Raw genomic sequence first — 22,423 nt, 5'->3', positions numbered from 1 at the left:
CCTGTCTGCTGGTTTTGGCGACTCATCAGGTCAGCCTCCTCCTTCCACCAGGTTTTGAATTGTAAATACTGTCCAGACTCAAGAACAGTTCTGGCTATTGTGTCCCAGTCATAAGGAATGAGCCGCTGCTCTTGTGCAAGCCCCTGTAACAGATCTCTAGAACGGGGATTGCATACCATACTGTGCTACAGCCTGTTTCAAATATTTCAGAGCTGCACAGGTGATCATATGGTGATCAAAATCTTGGCCCCTTGAGGATGTTGCGGATTGGGAGGAATATCAGTGACCATAACGGGAAAAAGCCCCAAAGTGTCTTCCCACTTAAAGTCACCGGTTTTATGCCCTTCTAACACAGCCTTCATCACAGAAGTCACAGATGAATCATCTACATAAGGAGGCACTGGGGGGAATGTTGAGTGATTTATGTTAACATTTTTAACTTTTTTTTTTTTTTTTTTGAGAGCAGGGTGCATGCCCACCCCGTCGAGGTTGGCACTCCTGTACTGTCCTGGATGGCCTCCGGGGCGTCCGCGACTACACCATCCCTGGGACTAGGGGTGGCTGCAGACCCAGCGACTCAGTAGACGCTGCCGCTCGCGCAGCCCCTGGTCCTGGCTGGGGCGTGAAGAGGTGGCGGGTCACCCAGCACGGGGAATGCAGGCGGGGAGGTCACCCACCCGGTCCCGGTTTGCGCTCTGCCACCGCTGCCGCTGCTGCTCCCCACCCACTGCCGGCGAGAGAGGGGAGGACGGCCCACCATGGGTTTGACATATGACCTGACCCAAGGCGCTCTCGGAGCCAGGTGTGCACCCGAGTACGTGCTGGAACAAACACCTTGTACTGAGGGCTATGTTAGCATTTTTAATTGGCCAAAGGTCCCACTTGCCCTGAGAGGAGTTTCCCTTTGGACTTCCTCCCACTATCTACCAAAGCGTTCACTTACTTCCGAGTGTCACTTTCCACTTTGGTCCACGTCCCTGGTGTCCTAGTTGTGTCCTGCTGGATCCTGCCGACTACGCCAGATGTCGCAGCCCCTAGTCCCCACAGAAAGGAACCAGGCATGACACGGATTAGAAGTACAAGCTTGTAGGAGGCGGGCTAACCTTATTTGCAGGATAGCCCTGAGCAACCTCTGCAGTAGCCTTTTATTGAGACAGTACAAGACAGGTGAAGGGAGTGTTAGATGATGATTGCGTGTCTAAGGATTGCCATGGGCTCAGGCTCTTTCTCCGCGAGGAGCACCTGCTGAGGAATGGCCCCAGGGTCCGTTCCCCAGCTGCAAATCATCTTGCTCAGAGGTTGGCTGGCTCTTGGCGTCCTCTACAGTACAGCTTGTATTTATCTATTTATCTGGCTAGACTTTGGGTTTGATTGAGCACAAAACCGGTTTGTTCTTCTAAAGTTGAATTCATTCTAGAGCTTGATTTCCCATTAACCTCCCCCAAAGGACCCCTCCTTCTAAAGTCAATATGTTTGTTTGGCAACACAACTAACAGCTAGGAGTAGGCTAGAAGGGAAGATTGTCAATGTTTCTTGTGGTAAGAAAAGCCACAGTCCTTTTGTCTTTGCACTTTGGATGCTGAAATTTTCCCATAGAACATAGCCACATCTAGATCAATGTGAGCTTTTCCTTCTATTAGAATTATTCTTGATGTCTGTAAAAATGGTTTCTTACATAGAAAGTTTCTGACTCATACTGACCCTTATCTGTAAAATACATGTTTGAAATAATATTTGGAAAAGAAGTAAATATATTTTTCAAAGTGAAAAAAAAATAGTTAAATTTCCATGGCACACTTAAATTATGTTGATCAAAAAGATAGTGAAAAAAAGAATATATTTACTGTGCTTTGAACTTCTTTTAAAAATAATTTAATTAATGATCCTTAAAAATTTTTGCAGCACTCCTCAGATGTGTGCCATTCCACACCAGTCTGCTGGCACAGTGGTTGAAAATCACTGTCTTACAGGGCCAGACATTTTAAATACTTTATATAGATTTACTCATTTAATCCTTATGGTAGCCCAGTAGGGCTCAGGGAACTGCCTTTATCCCACTTTATAGATGAGGAAACTGAGCAGAGAGATTATATATTTCTACAAAGTCAAATAGTAATAAGGTGGTCAACATTTAAACTCAAGTAGTCTAACTCCAGGCCTATGGTCTCCTGCCTACTATAGGTAGGAATTAGTTGATAAAGGGCTACATAGTAAGGATTTTGGATTTTTCTCCACCCATGTGTAGAAGCTATTGAAGTGGTTCTAATTATGAAAGGTAAATAATCATATTTTGAGGGGATTGTTTTTTTTAAGAGACAGGGTCATCTGTGTCACCCAGGGTAGAGTACAGTGGTGCAATCGTAGCTTACTGTGCAATGATGTAGTCATAGCTCACTGTAACCTCAAATGCCTGAGCTCAAATGATCCTCCTGCCTCAGCCTCCCAAGTAGCTGAGACTGCAGGCACACACCAACATGCCATATATATTTTTTTTTTTAAGAGATGGTCTCACTGTGTTGCTCAGGCTGGTCTCAAACTCCTTGCCTTAAGTGATCCTCCAACCTTGACCTCCCAAAGTGCTGTATTATAGATGTGTGTCTTCCGCACCTAGGCAGATTTTTTTTTTTTAAAATCTCATAGTGTTCAGGAAGATGGATTAGAAGGGATTACTTAAGGGATTAGAAGGGATTACTTAGAAAGGCAGAGAAGAAAAGGGTTAGGCAGAAGAGACAACCAGCTTTTATGGTCCATGTAAGTGATGATGATGTCTACCTGAGGTAAAGCAATGAATCAAAGAACAGATTTAGAAATAGTTTGGTAGAACTTGGGGATATATGAGATGGTAATGGGGAATAAAGAAGAATCAAAAGTGTATAATGATTTCCAGATTTCTCTCTGGAGTAACCAAGAATTTAGGGTGACACTTCAGAACTGATTCCATATCTTGGCTATTGTGAATAGTGTTGCAATAAACCTGAGTGCGCTGCTATCTTTTTAATAATTTCCTTTCTTTTGGATATATGACCTGTATAATCCAGTGGGGATGCTAGATCCTATGAGAGATCAAGTTTTAGTTTTTTGAGTAACCGCCATACTGACTATAGTAATTTACATTCCTACCAACAGTGTGCTAGCTTTTTCCTTTCTCCACCGTCTTGCTAGCATCCGTTATATTGTCTTTTTGATAATAGCCATTTTAACTGGAATAAGATAATATCTCAGTGTGGTTTGGAATTTTATTTCCCTGATGATTAGCAATTTTGACCATTTTTCATAGATCTCTTAACCATTTGTATGTCTTCTGAGAAATGCCTATCCAGATCATTTGTTTATTTTTCAATCAGATTATTTGTTCTTTTGCTATTGAGTTGTTTGAGTACTTCATACATTCTGCTTATTAATCCTTTGCAGGATGGATAGTTTTCAGGTATTTTTTTCCCGGTGTGCAAGTTGTGTCTTTTTGCTCTGTTGTTTCTTAATTCCATTTATCTGTTTTTGCTTTTGAGGTCTTACCCAATAGCCTGAAGTATCTCCCCAATGTTTTCTTCTAACAGCTTCATAGGCTCAGATCTTACACTTAAGTCTTTCATTCATCTTTATTTGACTTTGTATATGGTAAAAGATGGGAGTCTAGTTTCATTTTTATACACATAAATATTAAGTTTTCCCAGAACCATTTATTGAAGAGACTGTCCTCTCCCTACTGAATATTCTTGGTACCTTTGTCAAAAATCAGTTGGCTGCAAATATGTGGATTTATTTTCAGAGGGACAGGTAAACTTAATATGCATTGTATATACAGGCTGAAGGGCAGAAATGATAAATCAATAAACATTTCCAGAGTTGTTGTATAGTTATTCTGAATTAATTGTTCATAAATAGAGTTCTAGGAATTTGAAACTTGAGTCACACGAGAAAATGTCACTGTGTTTGATACTAAATAAGACAAAAGTTATACAGAAAGTTTTATTTTTATGCCTGTAAGTGGAAATTTTACAATAAAATTCAAAATTGCTTATAAAACTAATAAAAGAATTTTTAATATAATTTCTGCATAAAGCACAGTAGTATAGTTTTTCTAAATTTAATTTATTAATCTCCTAAAATTAATTTGTAGAGGGACTCACATACATCATATTAAAGTTCTTTACCTGTACACATTCACAGAAGTTTGGGAAGTTATAAAATTGTCAGCAGTTTCTCTCCTGTTCTTACCATTTCATATAGCAATACTCTTTCCTTTGAAAAACACCTCCGATATGATGCATTTGATTGGAACCAATGCCCAGGTCAAATCTTTCTTTAAATCAGTCATTTCTTCAATGGAGAATACTTTTCGTCAAATCCTCTTCCTTATCAGCCAGGGCACTCTTCATTCAGATAAAACAGTTTGAAATGCCACATTCATCAAAAAATGACTAAAAGTAGAACTAGGCTAATCAAAAGTTCTTTATATTTTATCTTTTAAATGTATGACTTCATGCAAAGGCTGGGAAAAAGTACCTGTAGAGATTGCAATCTAATGAAAAAGGAGATGGAAGCATTGATTGTATGGCTTGCTGATTTTAAAGCCCTTTAATCTTCCTGAGCATTTTTAATTTCAAAATGTTTAAGTAGCTTTAATTCCTAATATTTAAAAAATTAAAATTCCTTATGCCTATTTGTTATTAAAATCCATAAACCCATGGAGCTTAGCCATTTCCATTTCTATTTAAAAGTTAATGAAGTGAGAGAAGAGCGCTTTACCACTAAATTCAGGGCACAGGTAGGGAAGCCCGAGGGATGAGAGCTGACATCAAACTCCAATTGAAAATAGTTCTTTTTAAAATAAATCTGTCTTTAAGTGATTCTTATAGTTTAGTTTCTCCTGTCAAGAAATTCTAATTAGACATTCAAAATGTGAAATCTCACAGTGGAATGGAGAAAAGAGAGAAAATTAGTAAATAGATAATAATTGGACTCTATTTTGTTAATTTCTTAAGCATATAAGTAAACTTTTCTTCTGAATCCTCATGTTTCAATCAAGTGAATTTTGAAGGTTCTTAAATTCTCAAGTTATGTCACATAAGTTTTCAAGAGTGACTTGTGTTGTTCAATAAATTTATATTGAATTGAGTTGCATTATATTGTCAAAATGAGGGGGAAATTCTTCTTCTTTCTAAATATAACATAGATACTAATTATAAATAGCCCTTAGTCTGAATCAGTTGTATGCCATATAAACCTAGATCAATGTACTGGTTTGATTGTCTGGAGTATGATTTTACATTTTTCACAGTTACGACATATTGTCAATTTGCTTTACTATCTAAGAAAAGCGTTAGGTTGCTCTTTATTCATCTCTAAGAATTCAATTTCCTCTCAACCATTTATATGTAACATAAATCATTTTATAAAAGTCCAATGCATATATTACAACCAGTTTCTTCAATTACTATGTATACTGAATTACAGTGTAATTTCTCATAATACATGAGTTGTAATTAATGCAATTCACAACAACAGTCATTATTCTTACAGAAAAATGCAATGTGCTCAGAGGAGTTTTTTTGTTTTTTTTTTAAGCTATGCAATACTCTCATAAGGAAAAAATTTGCTCATCTCTTCCTATATGTTTGAATGAGGAGCTTGCAGTAGGGGGAAAAAATGCTTTCCTAAAAATATGACTAATAAGGAAATAAACTTCCATAGTAAGGAAGTCAGGAAGTAAGTCTACACACTAGACTGCTAAAACGAAATATCGTGTCCTCAGCTTTAATGTGCCATACTGATGGGTATCAAGAGCCTGGGGATACTCTATTACTGGCTATAGGTTGTTTCTCTATAACATCCTTAATATTTTTATTGCTTGAACATTTTTTTCAGTGCAGAGAATCCATCCCATTAAGTGACCTGAAGTCAGAGGCGTCCCCACGGATTTCAGCGGAAGACCTAATTGACCTGTGTGAGCTCACCGTGACAGGCCACTTCAAAACACCCACCAAGAAGACCAAGTCCAGCAAACCAAAGCTTCTGGTGGTGGACATTCGGAGCAGTGAAGAGTATCCTTTACTTGTGCAGTGTTAAAGCACGGTACTACCTTATTTCTGTTGTTTCTTGTGCATTTAAAGAGTGTGTGGTAAAAATAAGGAACTTCCCTAGAATTCCTCTCAATTCAAATAGCTAAATTTCTCTCACTGAATATCACAATGGTCTTGCATGAGATTTCAAAAGATATCATTTCACACCAGCGACTTTAAAATGTTTTCCAAACAACACCAAAATATTGGAATATTTTCCTGGGTTTTGTGTTTTATTGCTGTTCTTGAAGGCATTTGAATCTTTCATGCTATAGATAGAAATTGTAGCAAAGATGAAGAATAAACATACACCTCACCTACCTCATAGCCTAGAGAAAAGGTTTGCCATGTCTCAACATTGGACTTGTATTTATTATAGTTGTCAAAACATTAGCTTATAGAGAACATATATTTTACTAAATACAAAGTATTACTAGGATTTTGCTATTGAACATACCAGTGATTTTGTTTGGCATTAAAATATTATGGTTACAAAATAATAATGCTTCAACCTTTCCCATATACTACATCAAATTCTCATGAAGCATTTTTTTGCCTTGATTCTATATTCTCTAGAATCTAGCTAAATGTGTTTCACACTTTTTAGACAGAGCAACACCCTTTTAAAATAAAATATTTCTTAGAAATTCAATGTATAAAGTGTAAATGAAGAATTTTATAAATTTCTTCATAAGCTCAAATCTGTTTACTAATTGTAAATGCTATAAATAAGCGTTAGCAGGTTGGTGGTTTCTTAGGTACCAAAATTGGCGTGTATACATATAGATTGGTTATCCCCTATCTAACATACTTGGGACCAAAAGTGTTTTGGATTTCACGTTTTTTCAGATTTTGGAATATTTGCATTATACAGATACTTACCAGTTAGCAAACCTGACCCAAAATCTGAAATACTCCAGCGGAAGGGTCTTTGTTTGTTTTTTCCATATGTCAGTGCTCAAAAGATTTTAGATTTTGGAGCATTTTAGATTTTTTAGATTTGGTATTTTCAGATGAGGGATATTTAACCAGCAGTAAATTTTTATGTTCATATTTTCAATCCCAATTTTTGAAATAAAAGTTTTAAATAAAGTTCAAACCATATATTTACAGAACTCCTGAAATAATCCACAAAATCTTAGGTTACTGACAATATAGTTAGAGAGCCCACAACTTCAAATGATACATCCTCATAGTTTTGTGAAAAGCTGCTACATTCCATTTTTCCTAAACTGCGAGACTGCTGAGTTTGGAGAGAGTATATACACTGATATTCCTAGGGGTGAGGGCTGCAGAGATACTGGAGTAGCCCTATTAGCAGTGTGGGTGAATGGACTCCAAAAGGGGCATTAAGTTCCAGTTCACTGGACAGGGACCCCTATTCTAGAAATTCTTCTGATCTGTTTCTTTTAGGGTTTAAAATCCTTTCAGTGTATTTTCTTTTTTTACTTAGTATTTCTTTTGCTTGAGCCTTTAGTCATAGTTATTCTCTCATAAAACCATCAAAAAAGTATATAGCATTATTAGCATCTTATTTTAATAAGATTATTACTAAAATAATAACCTTTTATTATTATTGTACACTATATTGTATAGGGTATATTGTAAACTATATGTGTACATGCCACTACTGATACTTTCTTTCAAATAATTAGTTATTTGAAACTTTAAAATGCACGCATTATAAAACTGACAATCCAGGGTTTTCCACACCTCACAGTCTGATTTATTTCACTGATTCCCTCCTTTACTGTCTGCAAGATAGTAAAGCAAAAGAGCAAAAAGCAGAGCAGCCAGCCTGAATGTTGTCCCCTGATGACTATGGGTGACAAGCAGAGCAGCCAGCCTGAATATTGTCCCCTGATGGCTATGGGTGACAAGCAGAGCAGCCAACCTGAATGTTGTCCCCTGATGACCGTGGGTGACAAGCCGAGCAGCTAGCCCGAATGTTGTCCCCTGATGACCATGGCTGAGTCATCTCATGCTGAAGTGCTTCTATATCATCCACAACATTGATAATATATAAAATATGTTAACACTGATTATTCACTAGATTGCTTTTAGCATGAGAAATTAAAAACATTAAAGTATTTTGTATAGGAAGTAAATGAATAGTAAAGACAATATATAATAAGTGCCAAATGAGTTGTACAAGCAAAAAATCATTAGCAAGGACATAATCTCTGGGCAAAAGAAACCAGAGAGGGGTAGAGTCTTTGTCCTTTTAACCTTGGTAGCCCCAAGCTGACACCTGGAAAGTACCAGAAGACATTTATATTAACGGAAAGAAAAGCACAAAATGGCAGGCACCAGTGCACCACAGAGTCCTATCTATATACCCGTCAAAGTCATAAAGTTATAAAGAGACAGTTGGCAATATGTAAGCCTTTTCTGCATTCTGCATCCTTTTAAACCTTGAAGCAGGGCAGGGCCTGGAAGAAGGCAGTAGAGTCAGAATTCTGAGCGAGAACTAGTCATCTAATCTAACATTCATTCATTCAACGAATATTTATTGACTGCCTTACTACATGCAAGTCAGCATGCTAGATTTGGGGGAACTGTTGGTGAACAAAATGACAAATTCAGTGCACTTGTGGAAATTACTTTTTTTCTCTTAAGACAGGGTCTCTCAGAGGGTGGCGCCTGTGGCTTAAAGGGGTAGGCACCGGTCCCATTTGCTGGAAGTGGCGGGTCAAACCCAGCCCCGGCCAAAAACTGCAAAAAAAGACAGGGTCTCACTGTTGTTCCAGCTGGAGTGCAGTAGTGTAATCATAGTTCACTTCAGCATCAAACTCCTGCCTTATCCTATTGAATAGCTGGGACTACAGACACACACCACCACACCCAGCTATTTTTATTATTTTTTATAGATGTGGGGTTTCACAGCGTTACCCAAGTTGGTCTTGAGCTCCTGGCCTCAAGAGATCCTCCCACTTTAGCATCCCAGAGTGTTGGATTATAGGTGTGATCCTCTACAACTAGCCAGAAATTATATTTTAATTAGCAAGAGAAATAAACATATGTCCAAAATGATACTAAGTACCAATAAGTACTATAAATAAAGCAGGGAGAAAAAAGTGAATGATATAATTTTAATTGAGTACTCAAAGAAGCATGAGGAAAAGATGACATTTCAGCAGAGTTTAATGATGTGAAGAGGCAGGAGGAATATTGTAAGCAGAAGAAAGAGCAAGGTCAAAGACCCTGCTGTGTGAACATGCTTGGCATTTGTACCAGTGAAATAAGAGACAGAATCAGAGGAGACAAAGTCACTGAAACTCCAAGAGAATTAATGGGATGGGAAGAAATCTCTGCCTTGTGATTTTATAGTTATTAAGCCTTTGCTGCCTCTGATACCTATATTCACTAATGTCTGAGTCTGCAATTAGAAATTTATGCTGTTGGCTTAGGACTTTTACTGTCCTGTTAAAGATGCAAATATATATAGCAACAGTAATATATTATGCCTATCATGTTACTTTAGAACAAAAGGCACTTAGCTGTCATCAAGTTTTTACACTGGGCCAAGGTTGGTGATAGTCCTGTGATGTAGATATGGTTAATATCTCTGTTTCACCGACAAAGAAACTAAGGCTTAAAGAAGGTAAACAATTTGTCCAAGACCATAGAAATGGCCAAACTTCCAAGGTTACAAAATCAACATTCATAAATCGGTAGCCTTTTTATATACCAACAATAGTCAAGCTGAAAAAAACAGTTAAGGACTCTATTCCATTCATAGTAGTGCCAAAGAAGATGAAATATTTGGGAGTTTATCTAACAAAGGATGTGAAAAATCTCTATAAAGAGAACTATGAAACTCTAAGAAAAGAAATAGCTGAAAATGTTAACAAATGGAAAAACATACCATCCTCATGGCTGGGAAGAATCAACATTGTTAAAATGTCCATACTACCCAAAGCAATATACAATTTTAATGCAATACCTATTAAAGCTCCACTGTCATACTTTAAAGATCTTGAAAAAATAATACTTCGTTTTATATGGAATCAGAAAAAACCTCGAATAGCCAAGACATTGCTCAGAAATAAAAACAAAGCAGGAGGAATCACGCTACCAGACCTCAGACTATACTATAAATCGATAGTGATCAAAACAGCATGGTACTGGCACAAAAACAGAGAAGTAGATGTCTGGAACAGAATAGAGAACCAAGAGATGAATCCAGCTACTTACCATTATTTGATCTTTGACAAGCCAATTAAAAACATTCATGGGGAAAAGATTCCCTATTTAACAAATGATGCTGGGCGAACTGGCTGGCAACCTGTAGAAGATTGAAACTGGACCCACACCTTTCACCATTAACTAAGATAGACTCTCACTGGATTAAAGATTTAAACTTAAGACATGAAACTATGAAAATACTAGAAGAGAGTGCAGGGAAAACCCTTGAAGAAATCGGTCTGGGTGAGTATTTTATCAGGAGGACCCACCGGGCAATTGAAACAGCTTTAAAAATACATTACTGGGACCTGATCAAACTAAAAAGCTTCTGCACAGCCAAGAACACAGTCAGTAAAGCAAGCAAACAGCCCTCAGAATGGGAGAAGATATTTGCAGGTTATGTATCCAACAAAGGTTTAATAACCAGAATCCACAGAGAACTCAAACACATAAGCAAGAAAAGAACAAGTGATCCCATCGCAGGCTGGGCAAGGGACTTGAAGAGAAACTTCTCTGAAGAAGACAGGCACACGGCCTACAGACATATGAAAAAATACTCATCATCTTTAATCATCAGAGAAATGCAAATCAAAACTACTTTGAGATATCATCTAACTCCAGTAAGATTAGCCCATATCACAAAATCCCAAGACCAGAGATGTTGGCGTGGATGTGGAGAAAAGGGAACCCTTCTACACTGCTGGTGGGAATGCAAATTAATACATTCCTTTTGGAAAGATGTTTGGAGAACACTTAGAGATCTAAAAATAAATCTGCCATTCAATCCTATAATTCCTCTACTGGGTATATACCCAGAAAACCAAAAATCACATTATAACAAAGATATTTGTACCAGAATGTTTATTGCAGCCCAATTCATAATTGCTAAGTCATGGAAAAAGCCCAAGTGCCCATCGATCCACGAATGGATTAATAAATGGTGGTATATGTACACCGTGGAATATTATGCAGCCTTAAAGAAAGATGGAGACTTTACCTCTTTGATGTTTACATGGATGGAGCTGGAACATAATCTTCTTAGTAAAGTATCTCAAGAATGGAAGAAAAAGGATCCAAATACTCAGCCCTACTATGAAACTAATTTGTGGCTTTCACATGAAAGCTATAACCCAGTTATAACGTAAGAATAGGGGGAAGGGGGAGAGGGAGGAGAGGGAGGGAGGAGGATGGGTGGAGGGAGGATGATTGGTGGGATTACACCTGCGGTGCATCTTACAAGGGTACATGTGAAACTTAGTAAATGTAGAATGTAAATGTCTTAACATAAAAATAAATAAATAAATAAATAAATAAATAAATAAAAAATAAATGGCCAAACTTGTGCTTCTAAAATTTATTCTGTTTGACAGGTGTCTGCATGGTCTCTCCATAGGACCAGTCAGCATAAACAAGATTGAGACAGATGAGTTAATATAAATTAATGACTAAATGAGACATGTATTGATTCCTCCAAACTACGTATATTCATTCAGATGCTGTACACATTCTTTCTAATCTTAACAAATGTAACTATTACCTTCAGTACCTATCTGTATAGGGAGCCAAATCCCACATACCAAGTGAACAAATCCAACCGGGAGTTGTCTTTATGCAGGCACAGCCATAGAATCAAAAAAACTGAACTATTTTAAGTTTCAGAAAGCAATATTGTAATACATTGAGGAAGAATACGTGTTAGAAAGGTCCTTTCCTACTATTTATACTATCTTAATTTATAAGATTTAATCCATTCAAACTTTTTAAATTGAATTTTCCCCAAAACTACTAACATGCTGGTATTTCAAAACTTAACTAATTAAAAAGCCTATTGAAATTCTCGTAATATTTTTTAAAATAAGAGTTACAATGCAAAGATGATTAATTCTCACCAAGGTAATTTTTGCACCTAAACTCTAGGACTTATACGACTTTACCAATCTGCTTAAGAAATGACTAAATATTTAATACTAGGCTATTTTTGAAATAATTTTATTTCTCCCCTACCCCAAAATGTAGTCCTGTACAATACAGAGAAAAAGAAACTTTCTGTAACAAAACTTCCTTCATGAAAGGAAGTTATTTTTGAAATGGTATTTGCAGTATTTTTCAAATAATAATTATTATTAGTGAAAATGTAAATACTCTGAAAGGTAACATTTTGATATATTGTCAGTTCATGTGATAAGTGAGGAGAAGCTCATTATGGCAGTAGCAATCTTAGATCCTCACTAAGGGGGTGAGGATACGGAAAAGGAACGTTGAAAGACATGAGGACACACTTCGCCCTCTTGAGAATAAAAACATAATCCCAGACTTTAGAATAAGAAGGACCCCAACTCCTCTCTTTTACTTTTTTTTTAATTTCAGGTGAACTTGAGGGTACAAACAACCAGGTCGCAATATTTGAATTTGTTAGGAGGAGTCCCTCTTGTAGTTGTGTCCCGTACCCGAGAGGTGTGCCATATACCTTTACATTGTACCTATTTAATTGGGAGCACACCAACCCCTTCCCCTTTCGTCCCTCCCCCCAACTTGAATTAAATTGAGTTTTTCTCTTAATGTGGGCACGTATTAGATCATCTTCTGGCTTCATAGTAGTATTGAATACATTAGACATTTGCTTTTCCATTCTTGTGATACTTTACTAAGAAATGTGTTTCAACTCCATCTGGTTAATACAAAAGGTGTAAAGTCTCCACCTTTTTATGGCTGAATAGCATTCCATGGTATACATATACCACAGTTTGTTAAGCCATTCCTGGGTTAATGGGCATTTAGGTTGTTTCCACATCTTAGTGATTGTAAATTGAGCTTCAATAAATAGTTTAGTGCAAATACCTTTATGATAAAATGATTTTTTTTTCTTCTGAATAGAAACCTAGTAATGGTACTGCGGTATCATACCAAATGGGAGGTCTAATTTGAGTACTGTGAGGATTCTCCATACTTCTTTCCGAAGTATTAGTTTGCAGTCCCACCAGTAGTATAAAATTATTCCTCTCTCCACATCCCCACCAGCATCTGTAGCTTTGGGACTTTGTGATGTGGGCTGTTCTCACTGGGATTAGGTGATATCTCAGAGTGGTTTTGATTTGCATTTCTCTGATGATTAGGGACAATGAGCATTTTTTCATGATTGTTAGCCATTTGTCTAGCTTCCTCAAAGAAGATTATGTTCATGTGCCTTGCCCCGTCATAGATGGGAGTGTTTGCTCCTTTTTATGTGGATTAATTTAGTTCTCTATAGATCCTAAACCTTTGTCAGATTCATAACATGCAAATATCTTCTCCCATTCCGAAGGTTGTCTATTTGCTTTAATTGTTGTATCTTTAGCTTCTCAGTTTAAGTCTCATTTGTTTATTTTTGGTGTTGTGATTGTCCCTGAAGTCTTCTTCATAAAATCTTTCCCCAGTAACCAGGCATTGTGGTGGGTGCCTGTAGTCCCAGCTACTTGGGAGGCTGAGGCAAGAAAATCTCCTAGGCCCAGGAGTTGGAGGTTTCTGTGAGCTGATGCCACAGCACCATGGCACTCTACTGAGGGCAATAAAGTAAGACTCTGTTTCAAAAAAAAAAAAAAATCTTGCCCCAGGCCCACATCCTCAAGAGTTTTTCCCACACTTTCTCATAGAATTTTTATTATTTCATGTCTTAGATGTAAATCTTTTATCCATCTTGAGTCAATTTTTGTGAGTGGTGAAAGGTGAGGGTTCAATTTCAGTCTTTTACTTGTGGTTATCTAGTTCTCCCAGCACCATTTATTAAATAGAGGTTATTTTCCCCACTGTATGCTTTTGTCTGGTTTTTCAAAGATCATATGAAATGGCTGTAAGATACTGGTTTTATCTCTTGGTTTTCTATTCTGTTCCATATGTCTGTGTCTTTATTTTTGTGCCAATACCGTGCTGTTTTGATAACTGTGGACTTGCAATATAACCTAAAGTCTGGTAGAGTGGTGCCTCTGGGTTTGTTTTTGTTGGTTGGTTTTTTTTAAATATTAACACATACTTTTTTATTATATTAAAATCAGGCAATGGTCTAACAATCAAAAGGCTGCTTATGGAATACGTTATGTTAAACTTTACTTACAGGATTTTAATTCTTTAAACTAATATTTTCCCCAGAAAAAGATTAATTGAAACATCAATTGCTTTCCTGACTTTTGATAGTTGCTGTTCAAAAGGTGGTTTTACACAAATACTAAATTAAAAAGAAACAAAAACTTTTAGTACACATGAATTGCTTTTATTTCACTACACATCACATTTCGGCACTTAGTAGTCCTGAACAGAATGTGAAAAAACACGGCAATTTGCCAGGAAGTCAAGCCTACCAATTTGGGGGATCAGCTGTGCACACCCAGTTTTTTCTGGATCCCTGCTGAGGATTGGATCATGCAAAGCAGCAGCACCAAAACCAACATATGCACTGAATTCAAGGTTTATTTGTTACAGTTGTCAAATTCCAAACTAAACCACCCCAATTGATTGCAAGGATGACAAAATGAGAGCCCTGTTTAAAACTTCTTCAATTTTTTTTTTTAATTGTTAGGGATTCATTGAGGGTACACAAAACCAAGTCATACTGATTGCATTTGTCAGGTAAAGTTCCTCTTACAATCATGTCTTGCCCCCAAAAGGTGTGGCACATACCAAGGCCCCACCCCTCCCTCCTTCCCTCTCTCTGCTCTTCCTTTCCCCATCTCTCCCTCCTTCTTTCTGTCTCTGCTCTCCCCTTCCCCCACCTGCACCACGTCCTTAATTGTCATTAATTGACCTCATATCAAAATTGAGTACAGAGGATTCATTCTTCTCCATTATTGTGATGATTTACTAAGAATAATGTGTTCCACTTCCATCCAGGTTAATACAAAGGCTGTAAAGTCTCCATTTTTTTAATGGCTGAATAGTATTCCATGGTGTACAAATACCACAGCTTGTTAATCCATTCCTGGGTTGGTAAGCATATAGACTTGTTTCCACGTTTTGGTGATTGTAATTTGAGCTGCAATAAACAGTCTAGTGCAAGTGTCCTTATGATAAAAGGATTTTTTTTCCTTCTGGGTAGATGCCCAGTAATGGGATTGCAGGATTAAATGGGAGGTCTAGCTTGAGTTCTTTGAGGGTTCTCCACACTTCCTTCCAAAAAGGTTGTATTAGTTTGCAGTCCCACCAGGAGTGTAAAAGTGTTCCCTTCTCTCCACATCCACGCCAGCATCTGCAGTTTTGAGATTTTGTGATGTGGGCCATTCTCGCTGGAGTTAGATGGTACCTTAGGGTGGTTTTGATTTGCATTTCTCTAATAAATAGAGATGATGAGCATTTTTTTCATATGTTTGTTAGCCATTCCTCTGTCTTCTTTAGAGAAGGGTCTATTCGTGTCTCTTGCCCCTTAATATATGGGCTTGTTGGCTTTTTACATGTGGATTAATTTGAGTTCTCTATAGACCCTAGTTATCAAGCTTTTGTCTGATTCAAAATATGCAGGTATCCTTTCCCATTGTGTAGATTGTCTATTTGCTTTGGTTGTCATCTCCTTAGCTGTACAGAAGCTTTTCAGTTTCATTAAGTCCCATTTGTTTATTTTTGTTGTTGTTACAGTTGCCACGGCAGGCTTCTTCATGAAGTCTTTCCCCAGGCCAATATCTTCCAGTGTTTTTCCTATGCTTTCCTTGAGGATTTTTATTGTTTCATGCCTTAAATTTAAGTCTTTTATCCATCTTGAATCAATTTTTGTGAGTGGAAAAAGGTGTGGGTACAGTTTTACTCTTATACATATGGATATCTATAAAGGGAATCCAAATGGGAGCAGAAAAGGTCAAACTCTTCCTCTTTGCCGACGACATGATCTTATACTTACAGAATCCCAAAGACTCAACCACAAGACTCCTGGAAGTCATCAAAAAATACAATAATGTCTCAGGATATAAAATCAATATCTACAAGTCAGTTGCCTTTGTATACATCAATAACAGTCAAGATGAGAGGCTAATTAAGGACACAACTCCCTTCACCATAGTTTGAAAGAAAATGAAATACGTAGGAATTTACCTAATGAAGGAGGTGAAGGATCTCTGTAAAGAAAATTATGACATCCTAAGACAGGAAATAGCAGAGGATACTAACAAATGGAAGAACATACCATGCTTATGGCTGGGAAGAATCAACATTGTTAAAATGTCTATACTTCCCAAAGCAATCTACTGATTCAATGCCATTCTTTTTAAAATACTAACATCGTACTTTCAAGATTTGGAAAAAACAATTCAGTGTTTTGTATGGAACCAGAAAAAAAAAACCGTATAGCTAAAGCAGTTCTTAGTAATAAAAATAAAGCTGGAGGCATCACCATACCAGATTTTAGGCTGTACTACAAAGCCATAGTGGTCAAGACAGCATGGTACTGGCATAAAAATCAAGACATAGACATTTGGAATCGAATAGAAAACCAGGAAATGAAACTAAAATCTTACAACCACCTAATCTTTGATAAACCAAACAAGAACATACCTTGGGGGGAAAGACTCCCTATTCAATAAAAACTTCTTCAATTTTTAAAAGCAAAAGCAATTACAGTAAAACAAAACAATTCAGAGGGATCATGTGTGCTTACAGTTGTCTTCCTGTGGGCTTTCTCCCATGTTTAACCACCAAGGACTCTCAGAGCTGGCAGATCTGAGTAACCCTGGTGACTGTTTCCTTATCAAAACCTGAGCTAAAGAAATGCATCAGCTGGGCGGCACCTGTGGCTCAGTGAGTAGGACGCTGGCCCCATATACTGAGACAGGGGTCCTCAAACTTTTTAAACAGGGGACCAGTTCACTGTCCCTCAGACCATTGGAGGGCCAGACTATAGTTTAAAAAAAAAACTATGAAAAAATTCCTATGCACACTGCACATATCTTATTTTGAAGTAAAAAAACAAAATGGGAACAAATACAATATTTAAAATGAAGAACAAGTAAAGTTAAATCAACAAACTTACCAGTATTTCGATGGGAACTTTGGGCCTACTTTTGGCTAATGAGATGGTCAATGTTCGGTTCCATATTTGTCACTGCTAGTCATAACAAGTGATGCAAGTGTGCATCCATTAGTCTAGATCTGGTTGGAGATTTCAGATGTTTCATTCTGGAAAAAGTCTGTTCACAGACATAAGTGCTACCAAAGATGGTTGCCATTTTGAGTGCATGGTTCCTGAGATTGGGATATGTCTCAGAGGGGAGAGATGCATAGAAGTTAGGAAGGCTGCTTGACTTGAATGCATCTTTCAAAGAGTCACAATTCTGCAGTTCAGCCAGTTCCATTTGGTAAATCTTATCCACATTTTCAATGTCAATAGAAAAGCTGTATGTCCTGTTCATGGAGACGAAGCTCTTTAAATCTAAATTGGAACTCCTTTTGCAACTTTTCCAGTGAATCTACACGTTTTGTTTGCGAATGCAACCAATGGATTTTCCGCTAACAGATTCTGAGTTGTGGGGAGATGGCAGAAATTTTCCTCTTTCACTTGTTTGATGAGGAGGCCTAATTTTACTTCAAGTGCTTTCACATGTGATTGCATATCACAGATGAGCTCCCCCTTTCCTTGAAGTTGCACATTGAAATTGTTGAGTAGCTCTGTTACATCTATCAGAAAGGCAAGGTGCCATTTCCATTCTGCATCATTGAGCTCTGGTACTTGTTTTTTGAAGCAGAAAAGCTGTAATCTGTGGAAGTAAGTCATAGAAATGTTTTAAAATTCTCCCTCGACTCAGCCAATGGACTTCTGTGTGGTACAGAACATCTTCACAGGCAACACTTAGCTCAGACAAAAATTCCTGAAATTGTCTGTGGTTTAGTGCATTACCTCTAATGAAGTTAACACAAGATACCACAGTTTTCATAACAGAGTCCCACTTCAGCGATTTACTATACAGCCTTGTTGGTGGATGAGGCAGTGTATGGCTATTGGATGAGAATGGTTATGTTTGTCCATCTCTTGGTTAATGCAAGCAATTACTCCTTTCTTAGACTCCACCATGCTAGGAGCACCATCAGTTGTCACGCTGGCTAGTTTTGCCCAGTCCAGCTCCAAACTATTCACGGTTTGGCAAACCTTTTCATAAAAATCCTCTTCTGTAGTTTTTCCTTTGATGCTTTGCAGTGCAGCAAGCTCTTCTGTGACTTCGAAATAGTCGTTCATACCACGAATAAAAATTAGAAGTTGTGCAAAATCACGAACATCATTACTTTCGTCAAATGCTAAAGAAAAATAGGAAAGGTTTTTTGTGGAGTTTTGCAAATGCTGATGCAAATTGTCCCCCATTTCTTCAATCCTTCGTGTAATTGAGGGTTCTGAAAGACTCACTGTACTAAATAAATCAGTCTTCTCTGGACGCATCTCTTTGGCAACAGAAAGAAGTCATTCTTTAACAAATTCTCCCTCCACGAATGGTCTGCCAGTGCAGGCTATTATCTTGGCAACTTGAAAACTTGCGCACAGTGATGAAGTATTTAGCTGTTTCTACTTCACAAAAGTATTTTGCTGAGTTGTCAATGTATGTTTCAGTTTTTTTTTGTTTTTTTTTTTTGTAGAGACAGAGTCTCACTGTACCACCCTTGGGTAGAGTGCCGTGGCGTCACACGGCTCGCAGCAACCTCTAACTCCTGGGCTTAAGCGATTCTCTTGCCTCAGCCTCCCGAGCAGCTGGGACTACAGGCGCCCGCCACAACGCCCAGCTATTTTTTGTTGCAGTTTGGCCGGGCCTGGGCTTGAACCCGCCACCCTCGGCATATGGGGCCGACGCCCTACTCACTGAGCCACAGGTGCCACCCTGTTTCAGTTTTAATATTTTATCTTTTCTCACTTCTCTGACCAAACTATCATATTTATCTTTATGTTGAGTTTGATAATGTCGACACGGATTGTATTCTTTGAACACAGATGCTATATTCTGGCATATCAAACACACAGCTCTTTTCTTGTACTGCATGAAAAAGTAATCACAAGTCCACTGTTCTCCGAGTCAATTTTTCTTTTTCTTGATATCATTGTTTCCTAGGGATTCCAAATTGCTATTAGTAAAATACATATATATATATATACAGCACTCCAAAAACAATATACCAGCAATAACTTTGCCTACACAGAGACATGTAGACTGCACTGCCCATCGATGCAGTCTGATCAGTGCCCATCAATGCAGTCTGATCAGTGCCCATCAGTGCAGTCTGATCAGTGCCCATCAATGCAGCCTTGCCAGTCCACATCATTTCAGCCTCACCAGTGCCCATATGGTGGAACTCCGCTTTTACTTCAGACTCACACTGGTGTGGTGCGGGAACAGGCACGATTACAGAGCCGGTTCCTCCACCACCTTTCCAGTTCACACTACCCTTTGCGAGCCACACTGCAATCTGTGAACTTGCACAGGATTCTGATCACATGGGTGAGAAGACCCATGTGATCAGATTCCACTGCAGGAAAAAAGAAGGCACGTATGCCTTTTTTCTTCCGAATCTAATGGAAGTTCAGCCATACAAGCATATGGCTGAACTCGCACTGCTCAGAGATCGCAGCAGTGTGAACTGGGGCTTACACAGCACACAACATACATCATGCACAACTGAATAGCAATCAGAGTATAAATGCTACTGGCAATTAAATTGGGTTTCCTACTCGGCTGTCTGCAGAGCCAGATTAAGTTCCCATGGGGCCCTAGGCAGATTACCAGTTTGGGACCCCCATGCGATAACACTGAGCACTGACCATTTGCATTAACACTGACCACTGACTATTTGCGATAACACTGACTGCTGACAATTTGCATTAATACTGAGTGCTAACAATTTGCATTAACACTTAGCACTTACAATTATCATAATCACTGAGCACTATTTGCATTACCACTGAGCTCTGACCATTTGCATTACCTCTGAGCACTGACAATTTGCATTAGCACTGAGCGCTATTTGTGTTATCACTGTGATGCAACCCCCTCCCAGAAACTACCCCCAACCAACTCACCAACTTAATAAAAAAGGCTTTCCTAACTTCAAAAAAAGGCTCTTCTAACTTCAAAAAAGGTGCCTGCTATCTGCAAAAAAAAAAAACAAAACACCTCCTAACTTCAGGAAAAAAAGGCCCCCCCTTAACTGCAAATAAAAGGCCCTACTAACTGCAAAAAAAAACAACAACAAAAAACAACCTCCTAACTTGTTCTTTCCTCAGTCCTTAGGCAGCAGCAGGCTCTGCACAGGCAACCTGGTGACTCCTCCGATTACACCAGAGACTGAGATGAGGAGTAGAGAGACAGAGGGAAGGAGCAGAGTTGGACAGTAGGAAGGGAATTGGAGAGTGTGGGGCACATTCCACACATGCACACTGCAGCCTGGACAGTAGGTTGCTAAGCAGGACAGCAATAACACCCGCGGGGAGAGACAGAGAGAAGGAACGGAGTTGAGAGTTGGTGCACATTCTGCACATGCGCACTGTGGCCCGGGACAAGTCGGCTACTAAGCAGGAAAGGCAGCTGTGGCAAAAACACCCGGTGGGCCGGATAAATGTCCGGCCCGTGGGCTGTAGTTTGAGGACCCCTGTAATGAGGGTAGCAGGTTCAAGTCTGGCCCTGGCCAAACCGCAACAAAAAATAGCCGGGCGTTGTGGCGGGTGCCTGTAGTCCCAGCTACTTGGGAGGCTGAGGCAAGAGAATCGCCTAAATCCAAGAGCTAGAGATTGCTGCTATGATGTTGCAGCACTCTACCAAGGGCAAGAAAAAAAAATGAAAGAAATGCATCAGCTGATGATGACAGCAGAGGTGGCAGGGCTGAGGACCCAATTCATTTCCCAGGCTGGTGGAGTGAATAAATATAATTTCAAAACTAAATAAGGGAAGTCAGAGACTCTTTCCAACCTTACCTGATGGCTTTTGGCCAAAGCAAGGAAGTATAGTGGAACATGTTGGGTGGTGACAGTGCAAAAAGGGACTTGAAAAGAAGGAAGGAGATAGCAGCACCCCTCAATAAAGCTGGGGGAGAGAAGATACAGGGAAAGTCCTGAATTCCTCACTGAAGGCCAATCTCAGAGGGGAGCAGATGGGTTACAGTCTATGCTTTGGCCAAGGGCAGGAGTGAAGGAGAGTGGGAAGGGGATGATGGCTTAGAAGGGGGCATCATTTAAGAATTAAAGAAATCAGGAGTAAAGCACCCCACATACCCAGCAGTAGTCCTGCAGCCTGTGACCTGAAATCTTCACATGTACTCTAACAAGCCCCAAGCTAAAGGGCTGTTGCAGGGAGGGGAGGACACAGGGACAGGGGAAATGAGAGAAGGCAGAGACCCCAGGCCATGTAATCATCAACAAGGTGATTGTGTGATGTATCTTTTCACAGTTGAGTTAGATGTGCCCCACCAGTTATGATGGGAACCAATTTAAATATACTTTCTTGATCCCAGAAGTTCAGCTGCATGGACAGTGGTTACACTTGACAGGATGAATTGTTATAGCACAACTTATATATTTCAAATGGACAAAAAATTAGTATCATTTACAGTTTCTTAAGATAAGTTGCCTTTGCATTGGAGCTTCCTTTCCAGTACTTTGAGGTCTATAAGACGTATCTAGAAAATTTACTACTATGGAAAATGAAGACTGCTTAAATCAAATCAGGGGGAGAGAATGGGCTTATGGTTTTCCTTTTGATTCATTTCTGTAACACTGTCCTTTAGGTGGCTGAGAGAGCTTCATATTTTCTTTAGACATCATTAGGCGCTGAAGCTCTTGCAGGACTTTGATGCTATATGAATTCTGCCATTTTGCTAGCACTGATATGATCTTGGGACTACCACTACATTAGAGCTATTAACTCCATTCATATTAATTTTTGTTACAAGTCTTATAAAGTGGGTCCTTCTGGGTATTCAGGTCCGCATTCTATTTTAAGGCTGTATATTCAGTTTTCATAAATTGTTCTTGGAGGCCCAATTTGCATCCCTGTCCATCTTCAAAGCGTCATGTCGTTATCTTCTAGACCCCAGCTAACTGTGCCATCTCCTACTCCTTTCTGGCTTTCTTCAAGTTCTTGCAACAGTCAAAAATTGCGAGGGACTTTTACTCCTAAGCTGGTGGTGGCTGCCATCTTGCATCGCTATCCTGGCTTTGTTTTTATTACTAGGAATTGCCTTGGCTATATGGGGTC

General features: G+C 38.7%; 1 protein-coding gene and 1 pseudogene across 1 annotated transcript in view; one reads left to right on the top strand and one right to left on the bottom strand.

The window, feature by feature from the left end:
- Positions 1 to 22,423, top strand: part of TBCK (TBC1 domain containing kinase) — a 209,752-nt gene that overhangs the window by 151,640 nt on the left and 35,689 nt on the right. Inside the window, exon 24 of the mRNA XM_053561937.1 lies at positions 5,866 to 6,041. Within this exon, the coding sequence (XP_053417912.1) occupies positions 5,866 to 6,041 (176 nt within the window). The remainder of the gene's footprint in view (positions 1 to 5,865; positions 6,042 to 22,423) is intronic.
- Positions 21,811 to 22,363, bottom strand: LOC128565516 (ubiquitin-conjugating enzyme E2 variant 1-like; annotated as a pseudogene).

This window comes from Nycticebus coucang, chromosome 1, assembly GCF_027406575.1.
Source record: "Nycticebus coucang isolate mNycCou1 chromosome 1, mNycCou1.pri, whole genome shotgun sequence".
NCBI classification, from domain to species: Eukaryota; Metazoa; Chordata; class Mammalia; order Primates; family Lorisidae; genus Nycticebus; species Nycticebus coucang.
The sequence above is the reverse complement of the archived record's forward strand: the minus strand, read 5'-3'. Positions and strand labels throughout refer to the sequence as shown.